The sequence below is a fragment of the Dermochelys coriacea genome, chromosome 3 (assembly GCF_009764565.3).
Source record: "Dermochelys coriacea isolate rDerCor1 chromosome 3, rDerCor1.pri.v4, whole genome shotgun sequence".
Lineage (NCBI taxonomy): Eukaryota > Metazoa > Chordata > Testudines > Dermochelyidae > Dermochelys > Dermochelys coriacea.
The window spans coordinates 210,807,940-210,831,139 of record NC_050070.1 but is presented as its reverse complement, the minus strand read 5'-3'; the positions used below and the strand labels follow the sequence as shown (position 1 = coordinate 210,831,139).

At 48.4% G+C, this 23,200-nt stretch overlaps 1 protein-coding gene across 6 annotated transcripts in view; it reads left to right on the top strand.

The window, feature by feature from the left end:
• Positions 1-23,200, top strand: part of NINL (ninein like) — a 76,340-nt gene that overhangs the window by 36,130 nt on the left and 17,010 nt on the right. For 4 of the 6 annotated variants that reach the window (XM_038393692.2, XM_043512201.1, XM_038393687.2 and 1 more), the window contains exons 4-15: positions 782-957; positions 3,248-3,314; positions 4,158-4,348; positions 5,733-5,885; positions 8,799-8,966; positions 10,055-10,191; positions 10,406-10,546; positions 11,832-12,006; positions 17,058-17,168; positions 18,223-18,312; positions 20,109-20,117; positions 21,441-21,573. In XM_038393692.2, coding sequence (XP_038249620.1) covers positions 782-957; positions 3,248-3,314; positions 4,158-4,348; positions 5,733-5,885; positions 8,799-8,966; positions 10,055-10,191; positions 10,406-10,546; positions 11,832-12,006; positions 17,058-17,168; positions 18,223-18,312; positions 20,109-20,117; positions 21,441-21,573 — 1,551 coding nt within the window. The remainder of the gene's footprint in view (positions 1-781; positions 958-3,247; positions 3,315-4,157; positions 4,349-5,732; positions 5,886-8,798; positions 8,967-10,054; positions 10,192-10,405; positions 10,547-11,831; positions 12,007-17,057; positions 17,169-18,222; positions 18,313-20,108; positions 20,118-21,440; positions 21,574-23,200) is intronic. The other 2 variants (XM_038393688.2, XM_043512200.1) reach the window with 1 other exon arrangement.

Sequence of the window (23,200 nt, the reverse complement as noted above, 5' to 3'; positions counted from 1 at the left end):
CAGAACTGGGGAGACAGGCTTCAGTTCCCAGCTCTGCCCCCAAACTTCCTGCATGACCTTGGGCCAGTCGCTTAATCTACCCTGTGCTTCACTTCTCCCTTTGACAGGTGGGGACTGTCCTTCCCTACCTCGCCGGGTGCTGTCCAAATAAAAACCATTGTGAAGCTTTTGGGTGCTGCAGTGGTGAGGGCTATGTGAGGACCCAGAAAGCTGGAGCACACAAGCACAGCTGGATATCAGCCGCTGCAATTTGTCTTGCGTACCCTACACTTTGTCTGCCTCTGGTTACACCACATACCGAGGTTTGAGTTTGCTACCTGCTTACGTGATAACAAGTGGTCCTTTGGCTCAGGCAATAGATGCCTGTTTTAAGATCCTGAGGTCCCAGGTTTGGTCCCTGCACATGATGATGTGATCAGGGACACCATTACTCAAAGCTCATTGCTGCTTAAATAACAGCTGAAAAGGGGAACTATTTCTCTTTACTTGGTATGTGTATGAATCCTAATGGGAGAAAGGACAGAATGAGTCACTCTTCAGACTGGCCATTCTCTCTGTGTGTTTGTGATTTGTGTGTCCAAATAGAAAGCTATTTGGCCTTTAGAGAAAGCAAGGGAGAAATGCTGTAGTTCCGCAGTGAAAGTCACTGTGATAGGAGCTATCAGTATTCTCAGTCTGAGCAGCAAGGTCTTTTTTTGTTTTAAATAAGCAGCAGAGTTTGAAAAGAAATTTGTCTAGATATCTGTGTGTCCCAGACTGAGATTGATTTTTTCCCTCCTAGCTGTCCCAGATGATGTCAAGCCCAAGTATGTGAATGGGGCTAAGTGGTATGGCCGCTGGACAAAGCCAGAGTTCCAAGAAACCGAGGTGGAAACCACCAAGTATTTACAAGATCAGCAAGTTAAAGCCAGTGTGAAAAGTCAGCTGAGACGCTCGGCCTCTCTGGAGAGCGTGGAGGTAGGAATGACTCATTCCCCTGCTCCTTTGGCAGGCTGGCCAGATTTAACTCAGCCTTCTTGCTTGATTGCAAGTAATGTTTAAACAGAAGGCTGCATTCATGATGGTCTAACCTGTTCTGATGGGTTACCTGTGGCAATCCTTGAGAAGTGTCGATCTGCATTGGGTTAGCATGGATTACAAACCCAGTGCTAGAGCGGGTTGTAGGAAGAATGCTGCACAGGTGCCAGGCAGAGTTGATACAGGTGCCATTTGGACATTGCCTGGGAACCTATTGTGCATGGCAGAATCTGCATACAGTCCCCGTCGCCCAGAGCCTGCAGCCAGACAGCAGTATCATACCGCTCTGGTTACCCCTGTGGGAAGAGATTCCCCCTTTTGTACAATGAATTAAATGGAAGGAAATAAAATGTATTGGAAAAACATTTACCCGATTCATGAAGTGTCCCCAGCTGGAAATATAATGGACAAAAGTCAGGGACATTCCAACTTGGCTGCCTCACTGCGCCCGACCCCACATCCATAAAAGTCACTGGGCACTGGAGTGGGGCTCAGGTCCCTTTCACTCTCGGGGCCTCCGTTTTCCCTCCCGCCCCGTCCTGTCCTGTCCCTGTAGGATGTCAGCTGTTCGGGGCAGAAGCTGTCTCTTGCTACCTACCTACTCCAGTGGTGCCCTGAAGGTGCTTCTGTGATACAAATAACAATTAAAGCAAGAGCAGGCCACCCTGTAAGAACTATTAACAGGGGTTCAAAGTAAGTTAAACTATCGCATCTAGGACCCCCATATGGACGTCATGCTTCAAAACCCATTTAATGGACAGTAGCTTTGCCCCTCTTTGTAGGACAGGAGGATCGGCATGGGGTTGAGAATGCAGGTTGTCATTGATTGTGCTGTCTCCAGGGAGAGCTCTGGTTAATGAAAAACAGATGAGTCAACTGGATGCATTATTTTTAAAGAAAATATAAACAGAGTCTAAGAAAAGAAATGTAGATTGCTTATATCATGCTGCTTAGAACATGCTGCTTCATCAGACAGTTCTCTCTTAAAATAAAAATACAGGGCAAGGAGAACATGAACAAATTCATCCTTGGACAGAAAACTATTTTGAGAGAAAACTAATGTTACCCTCCCCCATGGCCGAGTGGGCAGAGCAGCTCCTCTGCTGGTCCAAAAATGCAGCTCCATGGCTTGGCCCCAGTCCTGCCCTGCATGGGTGGATCCCTGCACACAGTGCCTCTCTCTCCCCCCCCGGCCCGGAGCCCTGCTGGGGGGCAGACTCAGGGCCCTTTGCTTAGTTGTTTTGCGCTGGTGTCTGATTTCCTTTTAGAAGAATGGTTTTGTTCTTTGTTGTTGCATTCTTCACGTCCCACTGTTACATCTGCCATTCTTGTAAGTAACCTTAAGAATTTTTTTAAGTTTAAAAAAAAAAAAAAAGAGACAGATCAGCAGAGACTGGCTTGTGTGTAGGGAAAAACGATTGATGGCTTTTCAAAGAGCATTCATCAAACACTACTTTCTTTTAAAGTGCCCTTGTGTGTTACTCTCTGTCTTACCCCACGGGAAGCAAGTGACCAGTCATTTGTGAACCCCTCTCAGGGCACTTTAACATAACAGACGAAGAGTTGCCCAGTGGTTACGTGCTGCTGGGACTTGGGTCCTGGTGACCAGACTCCTGGTGTGACCTTGGGCCAGTCACTTACCCTCTCTGTGCCTCAGTTCCCAACCATACAAGGGGGATCGTCACCCTGCCCCAGGGTGATGAGGATAAACACATTAAAGGCTGGATGCTGTAGTGATGGGGGCCATATAAGCACCTAGGGAAGACAAATAATACAGGGTTGGCTCTTCAGAGAGCTGGTGCTCAGTCCTTCTGAAAGTCAGACATGTCTTTAATGTCTCTTGAAATGGGCTCCCAATAATTGAGAGTCCCAAAATTACTAGTTGCTCTTGATAATCTTGGCCGGAGGTTGTAGAACTGGTCAGTGTAACATCCTTTAATACTGGATAAGTAACACAAAACAGTGAGTTAATAACCTGATCTTTATTTGGTGAATGTTTAGGGTTGTGGAACTATGATGTTACAGATAAATTATAATCAAGACTTTGCATATTAAATGTACAGCTAAAAATAAGATGATCATTTTGTATTTGATAATAGGGATTTTAAACGGTTGATAGTCTCTGATGACTCATGTTAGCCCTTTTCACTTACCCTAAATCACAAACCATTATTCCACCTACCAGAATTTCTCTGTGATTCTTAATCCTGTTTACACATTATTTCTGCAGAGCCTTAAATCAGATGAAGAAGCGGAAAGTGCTAAAGAACCACAGAATGAAATGTTCGCGGCACAAGGTAGAAAATCAGTGCTCCTCTGTGTAAAATGCTTTTGGGGTTAACAGGCTTTCTGAATGTTTATGGCCCAGATCATTTGTGACTAGAAATCCAGTTATGCCAGCTGAAGAGCTGATCCTAGGTTTTATTCCTGTCCCTCAGGAAGATCTGTTGGGGGGGCTCCTTTTTGCAGCATTGATTTAGAAAAGACCAACATTGTACTTTGCTTGTAGACACAACTCTGTTCGAAGTGATGCTGTGGTGATCTGAAGTGCAGTGAGTTTTGCCAGGCTTCAATTCTTCCTACAGCTGCCCTATTAATCTTCTAAAAATATCCAAGATGAACTCCTGCTATTTAATTAGGGAGCCCAGAATCGATGAGAAATGAGGATCTCTCTCTAATTAAGGTTACAACACCTTTCTAGTCTAATCCAAAATTTAATCCCAGTCACCTTTTTGCTTCAATATCTTTGGTGCTCCCAACAATACATGTGATCTGTGGCCAGAGAATTTTCTTTGGCAAAGTTTGGAGTTGAATCAGAAGCATCTGATTTAAGATCCCTGATAAGAAATTCTTAGGTTTTAAAAAATAAATGCTCTCCCTATAAACACACCTGATCTTTAGAATATAGGGTCCTAAGGACAAAGCTTTTCTTTGCCAAAAATTGAGGTTTTAAAATAGTGCCATGGAACAGTACTTAGAGGGCCCCGTCTAGCTCCCATTGATGTCAGGGGAGACACTCTCATTGAGTTCAGTGGGAGTTGAGTCAGACCTGTAGTGAGCTCTTCCTGGTGGGTCCCACGTGCTCATTAGAAACAGTAGTATCTCTGTTAGTGTAACTGATACATGGTTAATAATTTTAGGCCAAACGAGCACCTGGAATCCTGACCTATTTGACAGCCCCCAGCAGACAGCCAGCCCTTGCTTTGATATGACAGAGGGTCAGATTCGGGGCATTTGGGAAGAACTGGATGTAGGGAACACCGGCTACCTCAGCAAGCGCGAGCTGGCGATGGTCTGTAAGAATATTGGGCTCAAAGAGCTGGAGCACGAGGTGAGTTGGGGGTGGCGTGGAAATGAGCCCATTGGGAAGGCAACCTGGTTAGTAAAAGCACATCATCAGGGTAAATGGCTTTCACAAATAAATCGCAAAGTCTTCAGACACTTGCGAATATGCTTCAAGAACATAGCCAGATCCTTAGCTGGTATCAGTCAGTGCAGCTCCATTCACCTCAGCGGAGGTGACTCGACTAGCTGAGGATCTGGTCTGTAATATGTATGAAGCAATTAACAGTAGCCTCTTTAAACACAAAACCTGAATTCAGTACTGATTTCTAGCCAGCTGTGTGACACACAGGGCATGTCCACTCATACAGTGCTGCAGTGATGCAGCTGCACCAGGGTAGCACTTTAGGGAAGACGCTACTAACTCCCGGGAGAACTTCTCTCGTTGGCGTAGTTAAGCCATTTCCGCGAGCGGTGGTAGCTCCGTCGACAGGATTTTTCACATCCCTGAGTGACGTAGTTACGCTAAGGTAAGTTTGTGGTGTGTACTTGGCCTGACACTTCTGCATAATCTGATCCATTTACATCTGTGGGAAAAGACTATTTAATTAGCCAATTAACAGTGCACCCTCTGCTCAGTTAGCCCCAATCCTGCAGTGTGCTCCCCTGCATGCACATGGACACCCGATGAAGTCAATACCACATTGTCACAAATTCTTCTCTCTCCTGGCTATATAAACTAATATGAGATGGAATCAACCTACAGTTGTCCCAGCCCAATGGGGATTGTAGCTAAAGCATTGGAAGTTGGAAAATCTAGGTTCTAGTCTTAGTTTGGTGAAGTAGCTGCTTTGTAGAATCATAGAATCATAGAATATCAGGGTTGGAAGGGACCCCAGAAGGTCATCTAGTCCAACCCCCTGCTCAAAGCAGGACCAAGTCCCAGTTAAATCATCCTAGCCAGGGCTTTGTCAAGCCTGACCTTAAAAACCTCTAAGGAAGGAGATTCTACCACCTCCCTAGGTAACGCATTCCAGTGTTTCACCACCCTCTTAGTGAAAAAGTTTTTCCTAATATCCAATCTAAACCTCCCCCATTGCAACTTGAGCTGAGCTTGCATTCCCCAAGTGCATTTGTAAATACAATGCGATGACCTGTATCTGGTGTGTATTGTTTTTATCCCTAATTGGAGCAACTGATGTGGATTGTGTGTATCTACATGGAGTCACTACATGCCTTTGTATTTACTGCAGTTTCTCTTTCGGTATGGAGAGGTGGAAGGGTTCATTCTTGTTTATTGTCGATTCTGTTCGTTATGTAAAACCAATAGGGAATTTTTTTTTAAAAAAGATGTTGGTTTCCAGTGAATGAATATGGGATCTTGCATGTGGCTGATGTTTCTGCCGACCTTTTCCCCCAATGGTTTTCTGCAGGAACTAGAAGATTTATTTCGTAGGCTGGACAGAGATGGAGATGGCAGGGTGAGCTTTCAGGAGTTCGAACTTGGCTTGTCCAGCCATGGGTCTGTTTCTTTTCCTGTTTTTTCCACGCCTGTCAAACAGCCCAGACAGCTGCCAGATCACCAGGTGAGTCCGAGGCAGGACTCCCGAGAGTCCTGGATATAACTCTGAATGTCGGGCCTGGCTAAAGAGCCTGGGAGCCAGTGGAAAGACTCCCATTGACTTTCATGGGGTCTGGATCAGGCACATTCCAGTGCCTGACAAAATACAGTGCTCTGCGTCAGATGCTTTCTGAGCAGAGTTCCCAGGAAAGCTCAGCTACCAGTGTAGAAGGATTTTCCCCTCTCCCCTGCAAAGCGGGGCTGCTCTGACTGATGTTTTACTGCTTACAGTTCCTCCTGGTCCCTGGGAAGCAGAGCTAGCCAGAGCCGTGTGCACTCCAGCCACACCCCTTCCAGTTCTGGCTGTGCCCTCACTCAGGTGTCCCCTGTGGACATGTCCCTTGTGCTGCAGGTTGGGAGTGGGGCTGGCACAGAGCCCTTATGCCAGTTCTGCACCAGGTGGGACAGACCTCTGAGAGGATGCATTCTGGGGATGGGGGCTTTAAGGCCTCTTACACTGCCAGACTGACATCATGGGGCCCGAGTGTAACAGCCTCAGGCCTCCTGAGCATCAGGACAGGTTGTGTCCAGCCTGGTGACGATGGTAAGGGTGGCGTCTGGCACCCTCTTCACGCCCCACCTTTGTGCACCAACCTGGGCGGAGCACAGTTCCCTCTGTGCATCCCCCCATATGTAACTAAATCACTGTCCCGAAGGGCATGTCCTAAAAAACACACATGCTGCACGGCATGGGGGGCTAGCGCTGGTGTTGGAACGTCGCTCCTGAGTGTCCAGACTCTGTGTGAGTTTTAACTGTGCTGTCTGCGTATTTCAGTAGCGCTGTTCTCCTACTTGTCATGTGAGCAGTCTGTGAGCTGAGGGATCCACATGTTTATGGCCTAGTTAAGTCAGTGGGTGGCTGGTACAGTCTCTCTCACACGCACAATCTCTTGCTTCCCCTGGCACACCAGTGCTTTCACTGCTGTGAGAGGAGTCTGGATTTTCAGGTAGTTTGTGCTGTCAAGCTTTGTTCCCAGCTGCTAAAGAGGCTGGTCCTGGGCCAATTAATGCAGCTTTCATTCAGCATTGAAGAGGCCCTTTGCGGTTGGTGGGTTTTGCTGATGCTTGGCTCCTCAGAGATTTCTAAGGGCTAGTCTACATGGGCAAAGCTAAAGCGCTGCCACTCTTCCAGCAGTCTAAAAAAACCTCCTCCATGGGGGGGCGTAGCTACCAGCGCTGGGAGTGCGTAGCTACACAGACACTATAAGGCAGCACAGTGGTACTTAGTATAGACGCAGCCTACTAGCCTGCCGGAGATCCTGGATAGGTACTCGAATTGCTAGGCCATGCTGAAGTCTCTCTGCTGGTGCATCTTTGTGCTGTTGTTACTCACCCTATGCCTGCCTGTGCCACAGTCGCATTGTCACTTGCAATCTAGACACACTGAGAGGCTCATGTAACTGCCTCCTGTCTGACCGAAGAGAGAAGGGAAACCCTGTGCCACTGGAATGAAGAAATATTTCTCCAATTATAATGTCAGCTTCAGGACTGTGGGCCGCCCTGCCCTTGTATTGACGCTGGATATGTCTACACCGCAATCCGAGGTGTGATTGCAGCACCTGTAGACACACCTGCACTAGCCTTGATCTAGCTAATTCAAATAATAATAGCAGTGAAGCAGTGGCAGCGTGGACTAGCTGTTTGAGTACATACCCAAGGTGCCTGGCGTGGTTGCGCGGCCCATGCTGCAACTTCACTGCTGTTGTTGTTGTTCAAACTAGATCAAGTGTGTCTCCATGTTCTACAGGCATAACTACCTTGGGAGGTCATCTCGTTGGTGCATGGAAATAGGCTTAATCAATGTTTTCTTACTATAATAGCAATAAATATTTGACACTTGTTGCTTTTCATTCCCAAGGATCTCCAAGTGCTTACAAACTAACCATAGCACTAAAATGCAGCTACTTCTAGTCTGGAGACAATCAACTGGCCCACTACATAACAGTGGGGGAAGGAGACCAGAGGAAACCATTACTCTTTCCAAATGGCCATGAGATCTTTTGGCTGAGGATTTCACTGGGGATTTCAGGGGAGGGCCCGAGGAGTGAGGCACTACTCAGGAGGAGTAAGTGTATCAGAATCTGGCCCTAGGTGTGCCCTTTTAGCCACACTCTTTGTAGTTTCCCCCAAGATGTTCTCGGCTCTGCGGGGACATCCAGGCTATCAGAATCCAGTCCTTGGAGTAAATTGCACTGAGCTTAATTTGTCTGCCTCACATGTGCAGGGGGCTGAGTTGACCCATCAGGATCTGAACCTAGTTTTGGAGTTGTTCCATCACCCCCACACCACATGTGTTCCACTTTATCTAGCGACTGACATTTCCAAAGTGCTCTGTCATACAGACCCAACTGATTCTGCCTGAGACTTTGTGGCGCAGGTTGGCATTGTGATGCTTTGCTACATCTGGGGAACTGACACACACACAGCTAAGGGCCGGAGTTTCAAAAGTGGCCTCTAATTTTGTAGGGTTGGGTGCCCAGCTTCAGACCCCTCCACGTGACTTCCAAGTGATGCAGAGCAGCCCCAGCTCCCTCAGAGTTCATTGAGACGTGCTGAGCATCCACAGCTCCACAAAGTCAGGCTCTTGGTGTCTGAAGCTGAGCATTCAGAAATCAGCGAACTCAGAACGGGAGGGCATTCTTGAGAATTTGAGCCTAGGTGGTTTGCCCAAGATTCTGTATCAATGTTACAGCAGCACTGGGATTGAACTCGGGGCTTCCTGGCTCTGAGCGCCTAGATCCTGATGCTTCTCAGCTCAGAATGTTTCCGTCTTCTCCAGTATTTATTACACGCCAGCAGTCTGTTTGCAGGACTGAAGTGTGTGTTCTTGATGCCTCAAAATGTCTTGCTCGGCTGACTCATCTCAGTTGATTTCCAGGCTTCCGAGGAGAATGGGCTTAGAATTGCTACTCCGTTGTTACTGTCCAGCTACGTGTGTCTGAGTCCCTTCTCCTGCATTGATGACGGCAGCGGCTTTGCGAGTCCTGCACAGATCCTCTCCATCTGGGCCCAGGAAGGAGTTGAAAACTGCAAGGAGATTCTCAAGGTTTACACGTTACTTTATTGATTGATTTTAGAATTGCTTTTCCGGTGTTACTGCGAGCCCTCTAGCTTCCTGCTTATGGGGAATAGAGGAGGGGTGGTAGATGCCAGATTTGCATTGGGGATTTCTGTCATCTGTAGTCAAGGGGTAACTATCGGAGCATTTCTTTATGATGGGCCGCCAGCCTGGGAACCAAGGGGCACGGTCTGTACTCAGGGGCATACAACACTTTGCGATGTAATTTCTTGTTCTCTGTCCTATATCACCATCCCTGTCTCACTCCAATAGAGAGCCAAGTAATTCAGCTTGAAACATTACCGCAGGAGTCACTGCTATCGGTGTCTCTTGTCTTGTACTTAGATTATCAGCATCTTGGGACAGGGACTGTTGCTTTGTTTTGTGTTTGTACAGCGCCTGGCACAGTGGGATCCTGGTCTGTGCCCGTGGCTTCTAGCCACAGCCACAATACAAGTAATGTAATAGCAATAATAAAGATGTGCAAAGCTCTCTTTTCTATTCCCTTGTCCAGTTGCTCATGATTTGCTGAAATGTGGGCAGACATTGTCCTGTTCTGGGCTATGATCCATTCCGCATCGCATATTTCTCGTGCTTCTTTGAGCAACCTGATGATGATTGGGGTTGTGAACAACAGCAACCTCCTGCTGCTGTTCGAGTTCCGAATAAACATCAGCCTTTGCCGAGTTTGTGATATGGAGGCCAGGTCTGGCGTCTACAGGCTGGGTTCATGAGCCAGTAATCTAGTGCACAGCAAGCGCTACTCAGTAAATGTTCTCTGTCAGACCTGCTCTGCAGTATCTGCTGTGTGCACGTAGGAGAGGAAGGTGGCTCAGTGGTTAGTATTATAACCTGGGACTTGAGAGAGCCGATTCCCTTCTCTCCTGCAGACACTTTGTGTGACCTGGGGCAAGTCACTTAGCGTCTCTGCTCCCCATTGGTGAACACAGGGGTGTTGTGAGCAGGGAAGTGCTATTTTAGGTTGCGAGGCACTCAGGTGCTCCGGTAATGTGGGGGTGGGGGGCAGTTGCATACCTGAGAGAGAACTTCAGGGGGCTGTTCTTGGGTTTTTGCAGAGTCTGGATTTCAGCCTGGAGGAGAAAGTGAGCCTGGCGGAGCTGGCTGTGGCCTTTAACAATGAACTGATGGTTTCCAAGAGTGGAGTGCAGCATGCGGCCTTTGCTTCCTACAAACACGAGCTGAACTACCTAGAGTAAGGCGTCTGCTCTTCCCTGCCCTGCTTGGCGGGATCTCTGTACTAGAGCCGACAAAGGCTCTTATTTGGTTTGGTCTCAGGTCAGGTGAGACGTGTACCAGACGTCTCTGTCTGTGTGTGGGCACTCGTGAGCTCCTCTGCGGGGGTGCTTCTTTCTGGACGCCGGGAAGCCCTTAGTCATGCTGTCAGCATCATCTGCCTGTCCTTGCAGGGCCCAGGTGCAGCAGGTCTCCAGGGAGCGAGACAAGGCAAGGCTGGACTTGGAGAAGGTGGAGAAACTAAACCTGCAGCTCGTTAAGGAAGTGGATGATCATCATGAGGCCATGGAGCACCAGCACAAGAGCAAACTGAAGTATGGGAGAGCAGCCAGTGTGCCTGTATACAATGTCTCCTGTAGATTGGTACACAGACAGCCAGATTCTCTGTCTGTGTGAACCAGGTGCAGCTCCACTGATCCACTCACTTCAACGGAGCTTTGCCCATTTACACCAGGTGTGGGTCTGGTGCTCACTGATTTCAGCATTAGCAAGTAACCTGCATGTCTTACGGTATGCATGGTGTGCAGCCCCAATGTGAATTCTTACGCTGCCATTAGGCTATGAAGATTTGAATAAGTTCCTAGCAATGTGACTGATACTGACCAAAAACTCACAAGAGTTTGAGCACTTCCCCTTTATAGACTTTAAGGCCAGAAGGGACCATCATGATCATCTAGGCTGACCTCCTGCACATCGCAGGCTACAGAACCTTGCCCACCCACTCCTGTAATAGACCCATAACCTCTAGCTGAGGTACTGATGCCCTCAAACCATGGTTTAAAGACTTCAAGTTACAGAGAATCCACCATTTACACTAGTTTAAACCTGCAAGTGACCCATGCTGCAGAGGAAGGTGAAAAACCCCCAGGGTCTCTGGTAATGTGACCTGGGTGAAAATTCCTTCCCAACCCCAAATATGGCGATCAGTGATGCTGAGCATGTGGACAAGACCCACCAGCCTTTGGTATTTGAAGGGAAATGTAGGTATTTTCACTCCTATATCAGAGTGAGTTCCCTATCTGAGGAGGAGCAGAAGTGATGCTCTAAAAAAAAACAACCAACCAATTAAAGCGTTATTAAACTTGAAAATAAAATTCGACTCATTTTCCATATAGCTAGCCATTTTCTTCCTGTCCTGTTTTTATATATATATAAAGTCACACACACACACACGTTTTGGAGCCAGTTATTAGTGGATGAGGGCAGGGGGAAGTGACCATTTGAAAGACAAGATGCGGGTTTGGATAAGGGGTGGCCTGGGATCCTGTGAGCCTTGGGACAATTCTCTTTTTCAGAAGAGACACTTTCGTACAACCCAAGTTATTGGGCTCAGTGCCGGGTAACTGAGTGAGGGTTTCTGCATTACAGGACGTCAGACTAGATGACCTAATTGTCCCTTCTGGCCTTAAAATCTATGACAATGCCGAGGGTGGGGCTTGCCACAGCACCTATGTGACTTGGGAGCACAAGTGCATTGAAAGCCTGAGAGAATTGTGCTCCCAAGTTATGTAAGAGCCTTTGGGAAATCTCAGTCTTCACAGTCACTTGCCCATGGTGGCTTTCTGCTGGACACTGAGCAGGGACGCTTGTCTGTTGCAGAGATCTGGAGCAAGACTATCGAGGGAAGCTGAGCATTATTAAATCTGACGTGGAGATAGACCGAGCGCTGCTCTTGCAACAAATGACCGATCAGCAAACCAAACTGGAAGTGGATATAAAACTCCTCCAAGGCGAAAAGACCAGCCTGAGGGAGAAGCTGACGTTAGCAGTACAGGTGAGGCTCCCCAGGGCAGTGGCTTATCACTGCAAGGGGATGACCGATGAACAGACTGTGTTGTTCCTGCCGGATTGACCGGAGAGGCCAGGAGCCAGGCTAACCCTCCTGTCTGAACTCAATCGTTTTGCTGATGCTGGGGGAACTGTAACCTTTTAAAATAGGACAGAGGAAGTAGAAACGCACACCCGGCAACATGCTCATATCACCTAGAAACAAACCCCTACCCCCGAAACAGAACACTGCACACACACCTCCCTCCTGGGGAGAGGACGAGAGAGGCAAGCCACACGTGACAGACGTTCGCCATGAATAAGAACCAATAGAGAACAGACTAGTGTTTAAAAGCAAGAAATCATGTGGGTTTTCTTCTTCACATCTCCTGATCAGGGTCTTACACTAGCCCAGCCCTCCCCTGAAAACATTACTGGAAGGTTATAGAACAGAAAAAGAGATTCTCCCATATAGTTAGCAGCTCTTTCCATAAGGTAAGCGATCACTGCACCACGTGGCTGTGCTCGGCCATGCTGATGGAGCTGTGTTTTCTGGTCAGGAACATGCTCCAGAAGAATTGCCCAAACTGGCTAGCTGCATTATGGATTGGAGTGTGCGTTTGTGAAGCATCAGGGAATATACCAGTAGGTCATTGCTTCCAGGCTCTGATGGCTTGGCTCTCTGCCATCCCATGTTCCTGCCTTAAAGCTCAGGAGGGAAACCCACTGAGATCTGGCTGGGATGTTAATGGTCTGTGTTGCGGGTCAGGCATGCCCAGTCCCCTCCTGGGGTGGGGCACGAGTCTTGATAGGCCTGAAGTTGTGCCTGCGCACCCCCAGCTCAGGACTGTGCAGCCTAGCAGTCAAAGTCAATAACTGCTCCCAGGCTCGGGGCAGAGTCAGTCATTGTCAGGATGGGCCACCACCTCAGGGGGAGCAGCGGCCAGGATAGGGGGACCTGGGCCCTCCCTCTCCACTGGGTCCCAGTCCAGGGCTGTGTCGGTGGCAGGGTTGCCTGCCACCAGCTCAAAAGGGATCCGGCCAAAACACACCAAGCTAGCCTCTGGTTGTCCAACCAACTCCCCCCAAAGACTCCCTGGGTTACTTCCTACCTGCTTCTCCGTATCTTGAGTCTTCCTAGTTCCCCTGGTTCCTTCTCCCTCTGTAGCATCCAGCACCTGGGGGTTGAGGGTTGCTATCAGCTGGCTGGCCTCCATGTCATGGAGTGCCTGCGGACCTTCATTGGGGCCAGAGGCACACCTCCTTCCCCTATGGTGGTCTGCCCAGACTGAGCCAGGCTGCTCCCTTTTATACAAGTGTTGCACTTCGAGCATGCCTAGTAGGGCCGTGGGGCGTGTGGTTTCCTCAGCCCGCAGTGAGGGGTTAGCCCCCGCAGTCCCAGTGCAGGGCATGCATTCCCCTTCACAGTCCTCTATTGGCTGATACTACATCTTTTAATAGATTCATTCTGGATACTTAGCAGGGTTAACAAGCACCTAATGTAACCCATTCCATGGCTGCTTTAGTCTGGGGTTTGTCCAGTCCATCAGAAGTCCTTTTTTTTTTTTTTAAATTCTCAGTGTAATCTCTGCCTCTCCCCCCCATCCCGCACGGCCAACAGATCAGAACCAGGCTGGCCTTTGTGGGCCCAGCTGTTTTACAGAGACAGACCTGCTGCTGCAAACACTTCAGCTTGTAACTGTATGCACTTACGTGTGAGTAAAGCACCTAAAATGATGGGGCTCTGATTCCTTGATTGGGGCCTCCGGGCGCCACCACACTATCTGCAGCGAAGTTGTGAGTGTTTGCAGAATCTTGGCCTTAATGATCCTGATGGATGCTCCATCCTTTGAAAGTTATTCGTGCAGAGTGGATGTCATTCTCAAACCTTCCCCCTAGTTCAGCTACAACTCCTTGAGCAGGAGTCACTGGGCGAGACTCTCTGGCTGGTGAAACTAGGGGATCATGACCGTGTCTGCTGACCTGAAAATCTGTGAGCCAAAAAAAACATTTGATTTTTTTTTTTCAAAAAGTTGATGATGGAAATTTTTTTTACGTTTTTTTAATATATAAAAATTTGAATTTTAAATGAACATATTTGTAAAAAAAAATTTTTTCACAAAACAACTCCTTGATTTCCCACAGAAATCCTGCTCTGAGTTGAAATATGGCCAAGGGACCTGGCTGAGAACTTTTTCACTGAATAGTTTCCTCTGGGAAAAAATGCAGTTTTGTCCAAATGAAAATGTTTCAGGAGCACATGTCAGTTTTGACAGAAGAAAGTAAAAATGTTTTGGTTTTAGTTTCAGCATTTCATACGAGAGAGACCAGGTGGGTGAATTAATCTCTCTTATTGGACCAGCTTCTGTTGGTGAAAGGGACAAGTTAGTCCATGGTTTTTAGAGCCTAGGAGAGTTATGCATTCAGACTCCCAGGCTTGTCTTTTGAGGGTGTTGTGCAGGTTTCCTTTGAAGATGAGGACTGAGAGGTCAGCTATAAAGTGATCCTGCTGTGAAAAGTGATCACCCACGGATGATAGGGTGTTCTTGTCTTTTGTAATTTTTCTGTGCGGATTCATTCGAGAGCGCAGTGATTGTCTAGTGTCACCCACATAGCTGACAGGTCATTTGATGTACTGGATGAGGTATACCTTATGTTGTGATAGGCATGTGTGGGACCCATTGATCTTGAAAGGTGTATTCTGGGGGGGTGTTGATCACTGTAGCAGTAGAGATATGTCTGCAGGTTTTGTATCTGTTGTTCCAGCAAGGTCTGGTGCTACTTTGAGTTGGTGTGTCTTGGTCTGTGGGGAGCTTGCTTCTGATGAGGAGCTTGGAGAGGTTCGGTGGGGATGGTGTTTGAAGGCCAGTGGAGGGTGTTCAGGGAAGATTTCTACAGCCAGACACTCAGATATCACAGAACTTGCTCCAAAGAGAAAGTCCAGGATATGCACTTCCACACACTTAAAATCACCTTCCCTAACCAAGTCTGCCCCACCAGAGAAGTAGATCACATCATGGAACGGGCCGCCCTGGGAGAACAAGTCCAATACAAAATAACCCCCCCACTCCCCGACGACAAACCCTTAGTTGTCACCTGTCACCCCACACTGGAACCCATACATGGTATCATCAAACAGTTACAGCTGATATTTGATGGGGAGTGCATCCTGAAAGAAATCCCCCACCCACCTGGCCCACAGAAATGTCAGAATTTCCCAGGGAACAGAAATTCCGGCTCCCGACCAGTTCTCGAGGCAAGTGAACTTTCAGGAGCTAGGTCCTTTGGGGGCAGCTGTGTCGGAAGGGGTGAGGGAAAACTGGGATTTATAATTAAGGCTACATTTTAGTCATGGGTATTTTTAGTAAAAGTCATGGACAGGTCACAGGTTGTAAACAAAAATTCATGGGCCTGTGACCTGTCCATGACTTTTACTAAAAATACTTGTCCTGAATAAGACATGGGCGGGGGGTGCAGGTGCTCGGGAGAGGGCTGGGGGCACCGCGGGTGCTAAGGGAGGTGGCCAGGGACCCTTGCTGGTGCTGGTGGGGGGCGGGGGGGATCGGGCCACAGCACGCGGCCCTGGATCCCCGCTGGGGGCAAGGTGGGCCAGGCCATGGCATGCAGGCACTGTGCAGTGCGGTGCGGAGACCCCCCACCCCTCTGCCATCCAGGACTGCAGGGGGGCCATGCCAGTGGGAGCCGAGGAGCCCCCCACCCCAAAGTGCCCCCCATACTCCCCAACCCCCTGCCCCTAGCCCTAAGCCCCCTCCCACACACCCAAACTACTGCTTCTGATCCAGGAGCTGCTTGGCTCGGGCAGCCCCTGAGCTAGCACCAATTGCTGCAGAAGTCATGGAAAGTCATGGAATCTGTGACCTCCGGGACAGACTCGCAGCCTTATTTATAATAGGATGCTGGCTTCAGCCTTAATTCTGCCCTGGCTGCCATCGTTCTGCAGTAAAGCTCACGACTGTTGCTGATCATGACGTTCCAACTCTCACATACGATGTTCAGCATTCTCATTCCACACTCCTGCTGGTCATGCATTCAGTGAAGAGACCTGGCTAGATTTAGCAATAGTCAGGGGCATCATGGGTGGCCTTAGCCTCTCTGTGCCAGCGTCACTCTGGTTTGCTATATAGACTTGTGCTGCTCTTTCTTAGACCCCGATCCTGCAAGCTGCTATGCACATGCATGGCCTGTGCTCCACTGAAGTCAGTGGGCAAGGTCTCCGGTGCAGGGGTCTCCCTGCGTGGGACAGCTTGCAAAATCTGGGCCTAACTTCTTTGTACCCCTTTAACAACATCCTTTTAGCCACAGAGCCAGTTAAAGTCCAGTGCCCTTTGTTTGGGTGCAGTCATACTGAGATAAGCCCCTTACAGCAGTGTCCACATTAGGGGGCTGCACTCCTTTAACTATTTCTGTCTAAAGAGAGAATAACTAAAGTGGCACAAAGTCTGTGTGTTGACCAGGCGTCAGCCCTGCATGCAGAATCAGTGACTATGGGTTACGGACTCTGCTGAGACCTCCCTCATTGCTGTAGTATTCTAGCATCCGCCAGTCACGCAGTAAGTGACATAACAACGCACCTGTCACGGGTGGCTTGTTCTCTCCTCCTCTCCGCGGGGAAGAATTGTGTGGGGCCTGCTGGGGCTGGTCCTTGCTGTGGGGACAAGGGAGAGAATCAGCATGTCCTGTCTGAGGCTACACTGGGAGCTAGGGCTGTGTCTCCCCTCTCACTGAGCTGGCGCAAGCGTAAATAGCCGTGTAGCTGTGATAGCATTGGTAGCAGAGACACAAACCCACCTGAAACCGCAACCTGTGCCACTGCTATTTCTATTTACAGGAGCTCGATGGAGTGAGCACACAAACGGGTATGCCTGGCTCGTAGAGCAGACGTAGCCTAAAACCGCCTTCTCCCTAAATGTGAGCTGCGCTGGAGTAAACTGTGCCATCATTCAAGGGTGTCCCACAAGGAAGGTGCATGGCGCAGGCATCCTCTAAACATCAGTACAGTGGGCATTAAACAAAACTCCCTTTCCCCCCTATTTAAAGGAAAACAGGAAGTTACAGAGCGAGGTTACAGAAGTAGTTGAAAAGCTGTCGGAGTCAGAGAAACTGGTGTCAAAGCTGCAGAAGGAGCTGCACTTCATGTTGAAAGACAAGGTAACGTTCACTTCTTCAAATAGCGCTTTTTCTAGAGCTGCTCCAAAAATGCCTATTTTTTTATGGGGAAAATGTTTATTTTTTCCAGAACCCCTCTCACCAAAATGTTCACTTTTTTGTAATGAAAAACTGAAATTTTTGGCTTTCAAAAATGTTCTTGATTTTTTTTTTAATGGAGTTTTCAGAAATGCAAAACTTGCACAGAAATACTTTCTTGTGTCCAAAAATCAGAAAATTTCTACTAAACCGAAACCTTCCGGTGGGAAATTTAATTTTGGTCAGAAAAATAATTTGAGCTCTAACCTTTTCCTCTGTCACTGCGATTGATACAGGAAGGTGAGCAGGGCTTGGAAAATGGACCTGACGCCCATGAGGCAGTGTGAAAATATCTGTCAAGCCACACCCCCTCCCCAGTGGCCTCACTCCCTTCAATTTAATGCTTTACCCCGAGTCATGATCTGTGTTTGTTCTATACTTTCTTTCCTATCTCAGATCATGGTTCTTTCCCTTTCATGTCTTCCGCATCTGTCTCCTCTTTCCTTACTCGCCTTTCCTCTCTCTCCCCGTGTTGTGTGCTCTGCCGCTGTCTGTTTTCTGACTTCATTCTTCTCTCATTACCCGCTTCCCCCCACCCAAAATGGCTCACTCTTCTTTTGTCCCACCAGTCTCTCCCTGGCACCTAGAGCATAGACTCCAGACAGAGGACTAAACCTAGTAGCCAAAGGCTGATACAAAATACTGACTCCCTAGCGTCCTGTGGAAATGGCCCGGTGACCAGCCGACCACCCTCTCTGGGCATCCCCATTAATGCGAGCTGCTGGCTGCTCAGCCTTTTTAAAAATCAGATCACTCTGGGCCTGGTCCAAAGCCCACTGAAGTTCCTGGGAGTCTTTCCGTCGACTTAAAGGACTTTGCAGCAGGCTCTTATGTAGATGCTTAAATATTGACTTTTAGGAGTTTACCTTTAGGCCTTGTAGCACCAGTCAGAGGGGTGTTAATTCCTCCTTTTCCTGTGTGTAATGCATTTCTGGGGCTCTCTCTCTCTGTGTTGTAGCTGGGCTTGGTGGATCCGCACAGCACAGAGCTGCTCCATCAGGAAGAACGTTTTGCAGAGATCATAAAAGAATACGAGCTGCAGAGTAGGGTATGTACGGGCAGCGTCGTTCAAGAAGGCTGTTGTGATGACAGCATGCTCATTCCCCGGTCTGGTGAAATGCCCCATGTGCTCCACGTCCCTGGTAGGGCCGGGGGGTTGTGGCGGAGCCGTCCTGGTTTGGATGTGGTGGAATTGACATGCAGGCTTTGCCCCATCTTGGCTGAATCCCACTGGGGTATATTTTGCAGGGCCTCCACACTAGCCCAACTGGGCGATTCTCACTTTGTGGCAGTTCAACACAAGGGTCTTTCAGCCCTCTCTATTCTGGGTGCATCTTGGGGTGCTTGGGATCATCACCTCCACCCCAAATTTTAAATCCTCTTCTTTCCCAGGCTCCCCTGCTCAAGCTGCAGTTTCTGTACCCTCGTCCAGTTCTGCAGCTACATGGGGGCCGGGGGGGGGGAAATGTTTTCAAAAGTGCCTAAGCCTATTTCCAGCATAGACAGTGGCATGTAGAAGCCTATGTCTCACGGAAAGTCAGTGGCACTCAGGTGCCGACCTCACTGAAATGTGTTTGAAAATTTCCCCCGTGATCTCAGTCACATCCTGGTCACTGCAGGGTGCAAATGAGTACTGGAGCACACCCTCTTCGCCTGTGCAAAGGGGGAGGCCCTGCATAGCCCTGAGAGATGAGCACTGAGGCTTAGAATAGCATCTGGCCTCCCACATGGCAGCATGTTTTGTAGTCTGCAGAACCCTGGACCAACCCCGAAATTTTATTTGATCCCATTGTAGGTTAAAGCTCCACAAATGGAGCAAAAACTTGAGGATAGGTTTTTATAAAATGCCCCCCATGTCACTAATGATTTCCCGAGAAGGGCTGGCATGCCCTAAAGATCCCTCAGGGTAGCTGCAAGCTCATCAGATACCATGGTAATGGGCATGATAGATGAACCTAAGTGCCTGGTTAAATTGATCCCTGGGAGCACAGGTGTTCTGAGGGTGGGTCTTTTATATTTCAAGAAACATAACTTTGTTCTTTGTTCAAAGCCTTTTTTTAAAAAAGAGAAGAATCTATTGAGAAGTATCTGCTGTGTATGCCAGAATTTCATTCCTTTCTTTTTTCACTGGGTGTCTTAAGGGGCTTGCTGTAGCAAGGCTGTGTGTTTTCATGGATAGAGCACTGGGATGGTACTCAGACCTGAGTTCAGTTCCCAGCTCTGCCATTGGTCTGCTGGGTGACCTTGGGCAAGTCACTTTGCCTCCCTGTGCCTTGGTTTCCCCATATGGGGACCGTGCTCCTGATCTCCTTTGTGAAGAATGTGCTATGAGAGTTACTGGTGAAAAGTGGTAGATAGGAGCTAGGTACTATTATTGTATTAGATCAAGAGTTTATTTCTCACCCTCCTTAGGTCTGGAATGAGCCCTTGCTCAAAGCCCTTTGTGTGGGGCAGTCCCCTAGAAGAGCCGTAGAGAGTCACAATTCCTTCCCTGGCATCCCTTTGCTCCCCAGGGAGTGACTTTCTGCAGCCCTCTCCTCCATGCCGTTTAATTCTCCTGCCTTGTGGGGACCACCCTCTGGGACAGCAGAATGCTGTGCCACCCCTTATTCTGGGCTGGGTCCTGGGGCCACCATCTAGCCCTGTTTGTAAACTGAGCAGTAGCTGTAGAAATCAAGAGGGGCTGTTCTTATAGACCATCAAATGATGTCACTTCCCACTGCCAGTGCAACTGTTACTGTTCTGTGTAGTTGTTGTTAGAAGGTATATTATCAACTCACCTCTTCCTGTTTTTCTTTCCGCAAATTTCACAAAACCCCAACTCCCCCCCCAATTTGGTGCTAGAGGGTGAAGGTGAGCACTCCTACCTTGCGCATGCATGATTCCAACATTCGCGTTGTGACTTTCACCTTCTGCATGGTCTCTTGGCACAGCCTGAAATCTTGAGTGTTTACAAGGATCATTCTCTCAAATGCTTGAGATTATGTTGTTAATTGACTCGTGTATTTTGTATATCGTGACTCAGTCTTTGTAATTGTTTTTCTCTGTGTGTGCTTTGAACATGCCAGATGTCTGCACTTCATGTACACTTGTCACCAGTTTTCCTGTTCCAAAATGCTAACTGTGTAGATTGCAGTGTTGTTGTAGCTGTGTTGGCCCCAGGATATTAGAGAGACAAGGTGCGGGAGGTAATATCTTGTATTGGACCAACTTCTGTTGGTCAGAGAGATGAGCTTTCCAGCTTTCACAGAGCTCTTCTTCAGTAGATTGTTGTCTAAACAAACTTGGTGATACCACCTAGTACAAGGCACAAGTCAGCAAAAGCACTTAGCACATACTTAGTTTTAAGCAGGTGCTTACACCCATCCCTATTGAGCAAAGCATTTACACATGGGCTTAAGTCCCATTGAAGTTACAATAGAAGGCAAAAAGAAAAGGAGTACTTGTGGCACCTTAGAGACTAACAAATTTATTAGTCTCTAAGGTGCCACAAGTACTCCTTTTCTTTTTGCGAATACAGACTAACACGGCTGCTACTCTGAAACCTGTCAATAGAAGGCAAGTGTGTGCTTAATTTGTTCTCAGTGTGACTTCCGTGCACTGCAACAGGAGTTTTTTTTTTTCACCAAATGCATCCGATGAAGTGAGCTGTAGCTCACGAAAGCTTATGCTCTAATAAATTTGTTAGTCTCTAAGGTGCCACAAGTACTCCTTTTCTTTTTGCAACAGGAGAGAGGCTCTGTCTTCACTGCAGAGTTAGCTCGAGCTAGCTATGCTCAAGTTACTCCTCTAGAGTTGTCCTAGTTCTGGCGAGAGCCAGCCACCATGTGAAATAACACCCACTGGTTCAGCACTTGCTTGTGTGAACTTGGAACTGGGTGCAAGAATCCTGCATATGGACTGGCTATCACCTGCCTGATTGACAGATGGGGGGGTTGCCCATTAGTCCATACTGGTGTCGCTATAGTACTGTGATCAATTAACAATATGATGTATGCGTGTGTGCACGTGCCTCTTATCCCAGGCTGGCTGACCCAGGGCCTGACTGCGGGAGGGAGGAGCACCCACCATTTCCACACATCCCCGCCCCGGTAGCTGTGGGCACCTGGCACTTCTGAGGTAGTGCTGTGGCTGGTCTGTGTCGGGTTTAAAGGAGATCTGCTGTGTGCCTTGCAGGAATTACGGGATAAAAACGATGAGCTACAGACGGAGCTAGAAAAGCTGCGTTCCCAGCTGCAAGAGAGCCAGTACCGCAGGGCCTGGTGTAAAATGAAGGAGAATAAGCCGGGAGGAAGACTGCTACCTGCTGGTAATATTGCTGAATTGCAGGGAGGGAGAGACATTATCATATGTAAACTCAGTTCAGACAGCAAAAGGTCCATGAAGATCAGAGTTACCCTGAAATTGCACCGTAGTTCAGCATGTTACACTTGGATCTCGCAGCACATGTGGCATATAAAATCACTGTTTCCTGGCCCTATGGCTGAGTATCAGATAAGCTACAGCATTCCCACTAGAACTAGCTGAGGTCAGGGGGGAGACTGGGATTTACAAAGCTGACCGGGAGACTCCACTGAAACAACCAGGAGTTGTGTGGTTAAATCCCTCTGTTGGCTTTGAAAACCTCAGCTGTACACCGTTTCTCTGACTGTCAGAGCATGAGCCAGGCCACTTCCACAAGCACTTTGCACAGAGAGCTGCAGGGTCGGATGATATTGTGCTGGAGGATCAGGCACATAGCTAGTGAAAGTTTGCTTATAGGGGGGATAATACTTCAAGGTATGTCTGTACTGCAATCACAGGGTATGACTGCAGCGCTCAAGTAGACATACCCGAGGGAAATAGACTAAAGCTAGTTCGGATCCGGGAGCAGAAGTCAGCATGGACTAATGGCCTGAGCAATTACCCATGGATCCAGGCAGCTTGCTATGGCTTCACTGCTCGGGTAGCACCACTAGCTGAACTGATGCTAGCTCACGGGTGTCTGTGCGAGCTGCAGTCACCCCCTGTGCTGGCCACATAGACACAGCATCTGGCTGCGACGCAGTGGGAGATGGACTGTTCCAGGTAGGATTGTACACTTGGTTTTTTTTTTTTTTTTGCTGTGCAGTGAGTTTGGCAGATTGGATTAAAATTCCTTCAGAAGTTTGTTTTTAAAAATAAGCCCTTTTCTAAATGAAATGGTGCATTTCACTGTCTCCTTTCCCGCCCCCTCTCCCACCACACCAAAGTTACTCAAAAGCGTTAGACCACGTGGTGAATGGGGGAATCCTGCCAGCTGGTGCTGGACACATGGAGTGACTCCCTAAGCATTTGGCTAGCCTGGCCTCAAGCAGCTTTGGTGAGTTAGTTCATGGTCTGATGGACCTCGCTGCCAGGAGAGTCTCTCTCGTCCAGAGGGGCTGGTGCTGGGGGGGGAGCTGCTACACCGCCTGGCTTGCAGTGGTTTCCATCACATACAGGGTTTACAGTTTGGTTCGTTGGCTCTCAGCACCCCCACTATACACATTGCTCCAACACCCCTGCTCTCGTCTTTAATCCCCGTTCGTTTCAGAGTTGGGGGGCTTCAGCTAAGTCCCGTATTTACTTGAGTGAAAACAGATCAGATGCCGTTAATCTTAGTTTGTTTCTAAGGTAAAGAGCTGCCAAATCTGGGATGGGTGGGGAATGCGGAGTCTAATCTCCATGGCAACGCTCAGCACAGAGAAGACGGTGATAGCAGAGTGTTAGAAACTCCTAACAGCGGTTTCCATTCTGAGGTCAGACCCGTTCTGTGGAGAATGACAAATTCCAAGTATGGTCCATGGGCTAGGCTATGAGGCTGGGCCATGGTAGGACTCCCATGTCATTGGGAGCTCTGGATGAGAGCCAGCGGCACGTGTGGCCCTTATGGAGTACCTGGAGCTTTCCTTCGCGGATGACTTGGTGGTACCTGA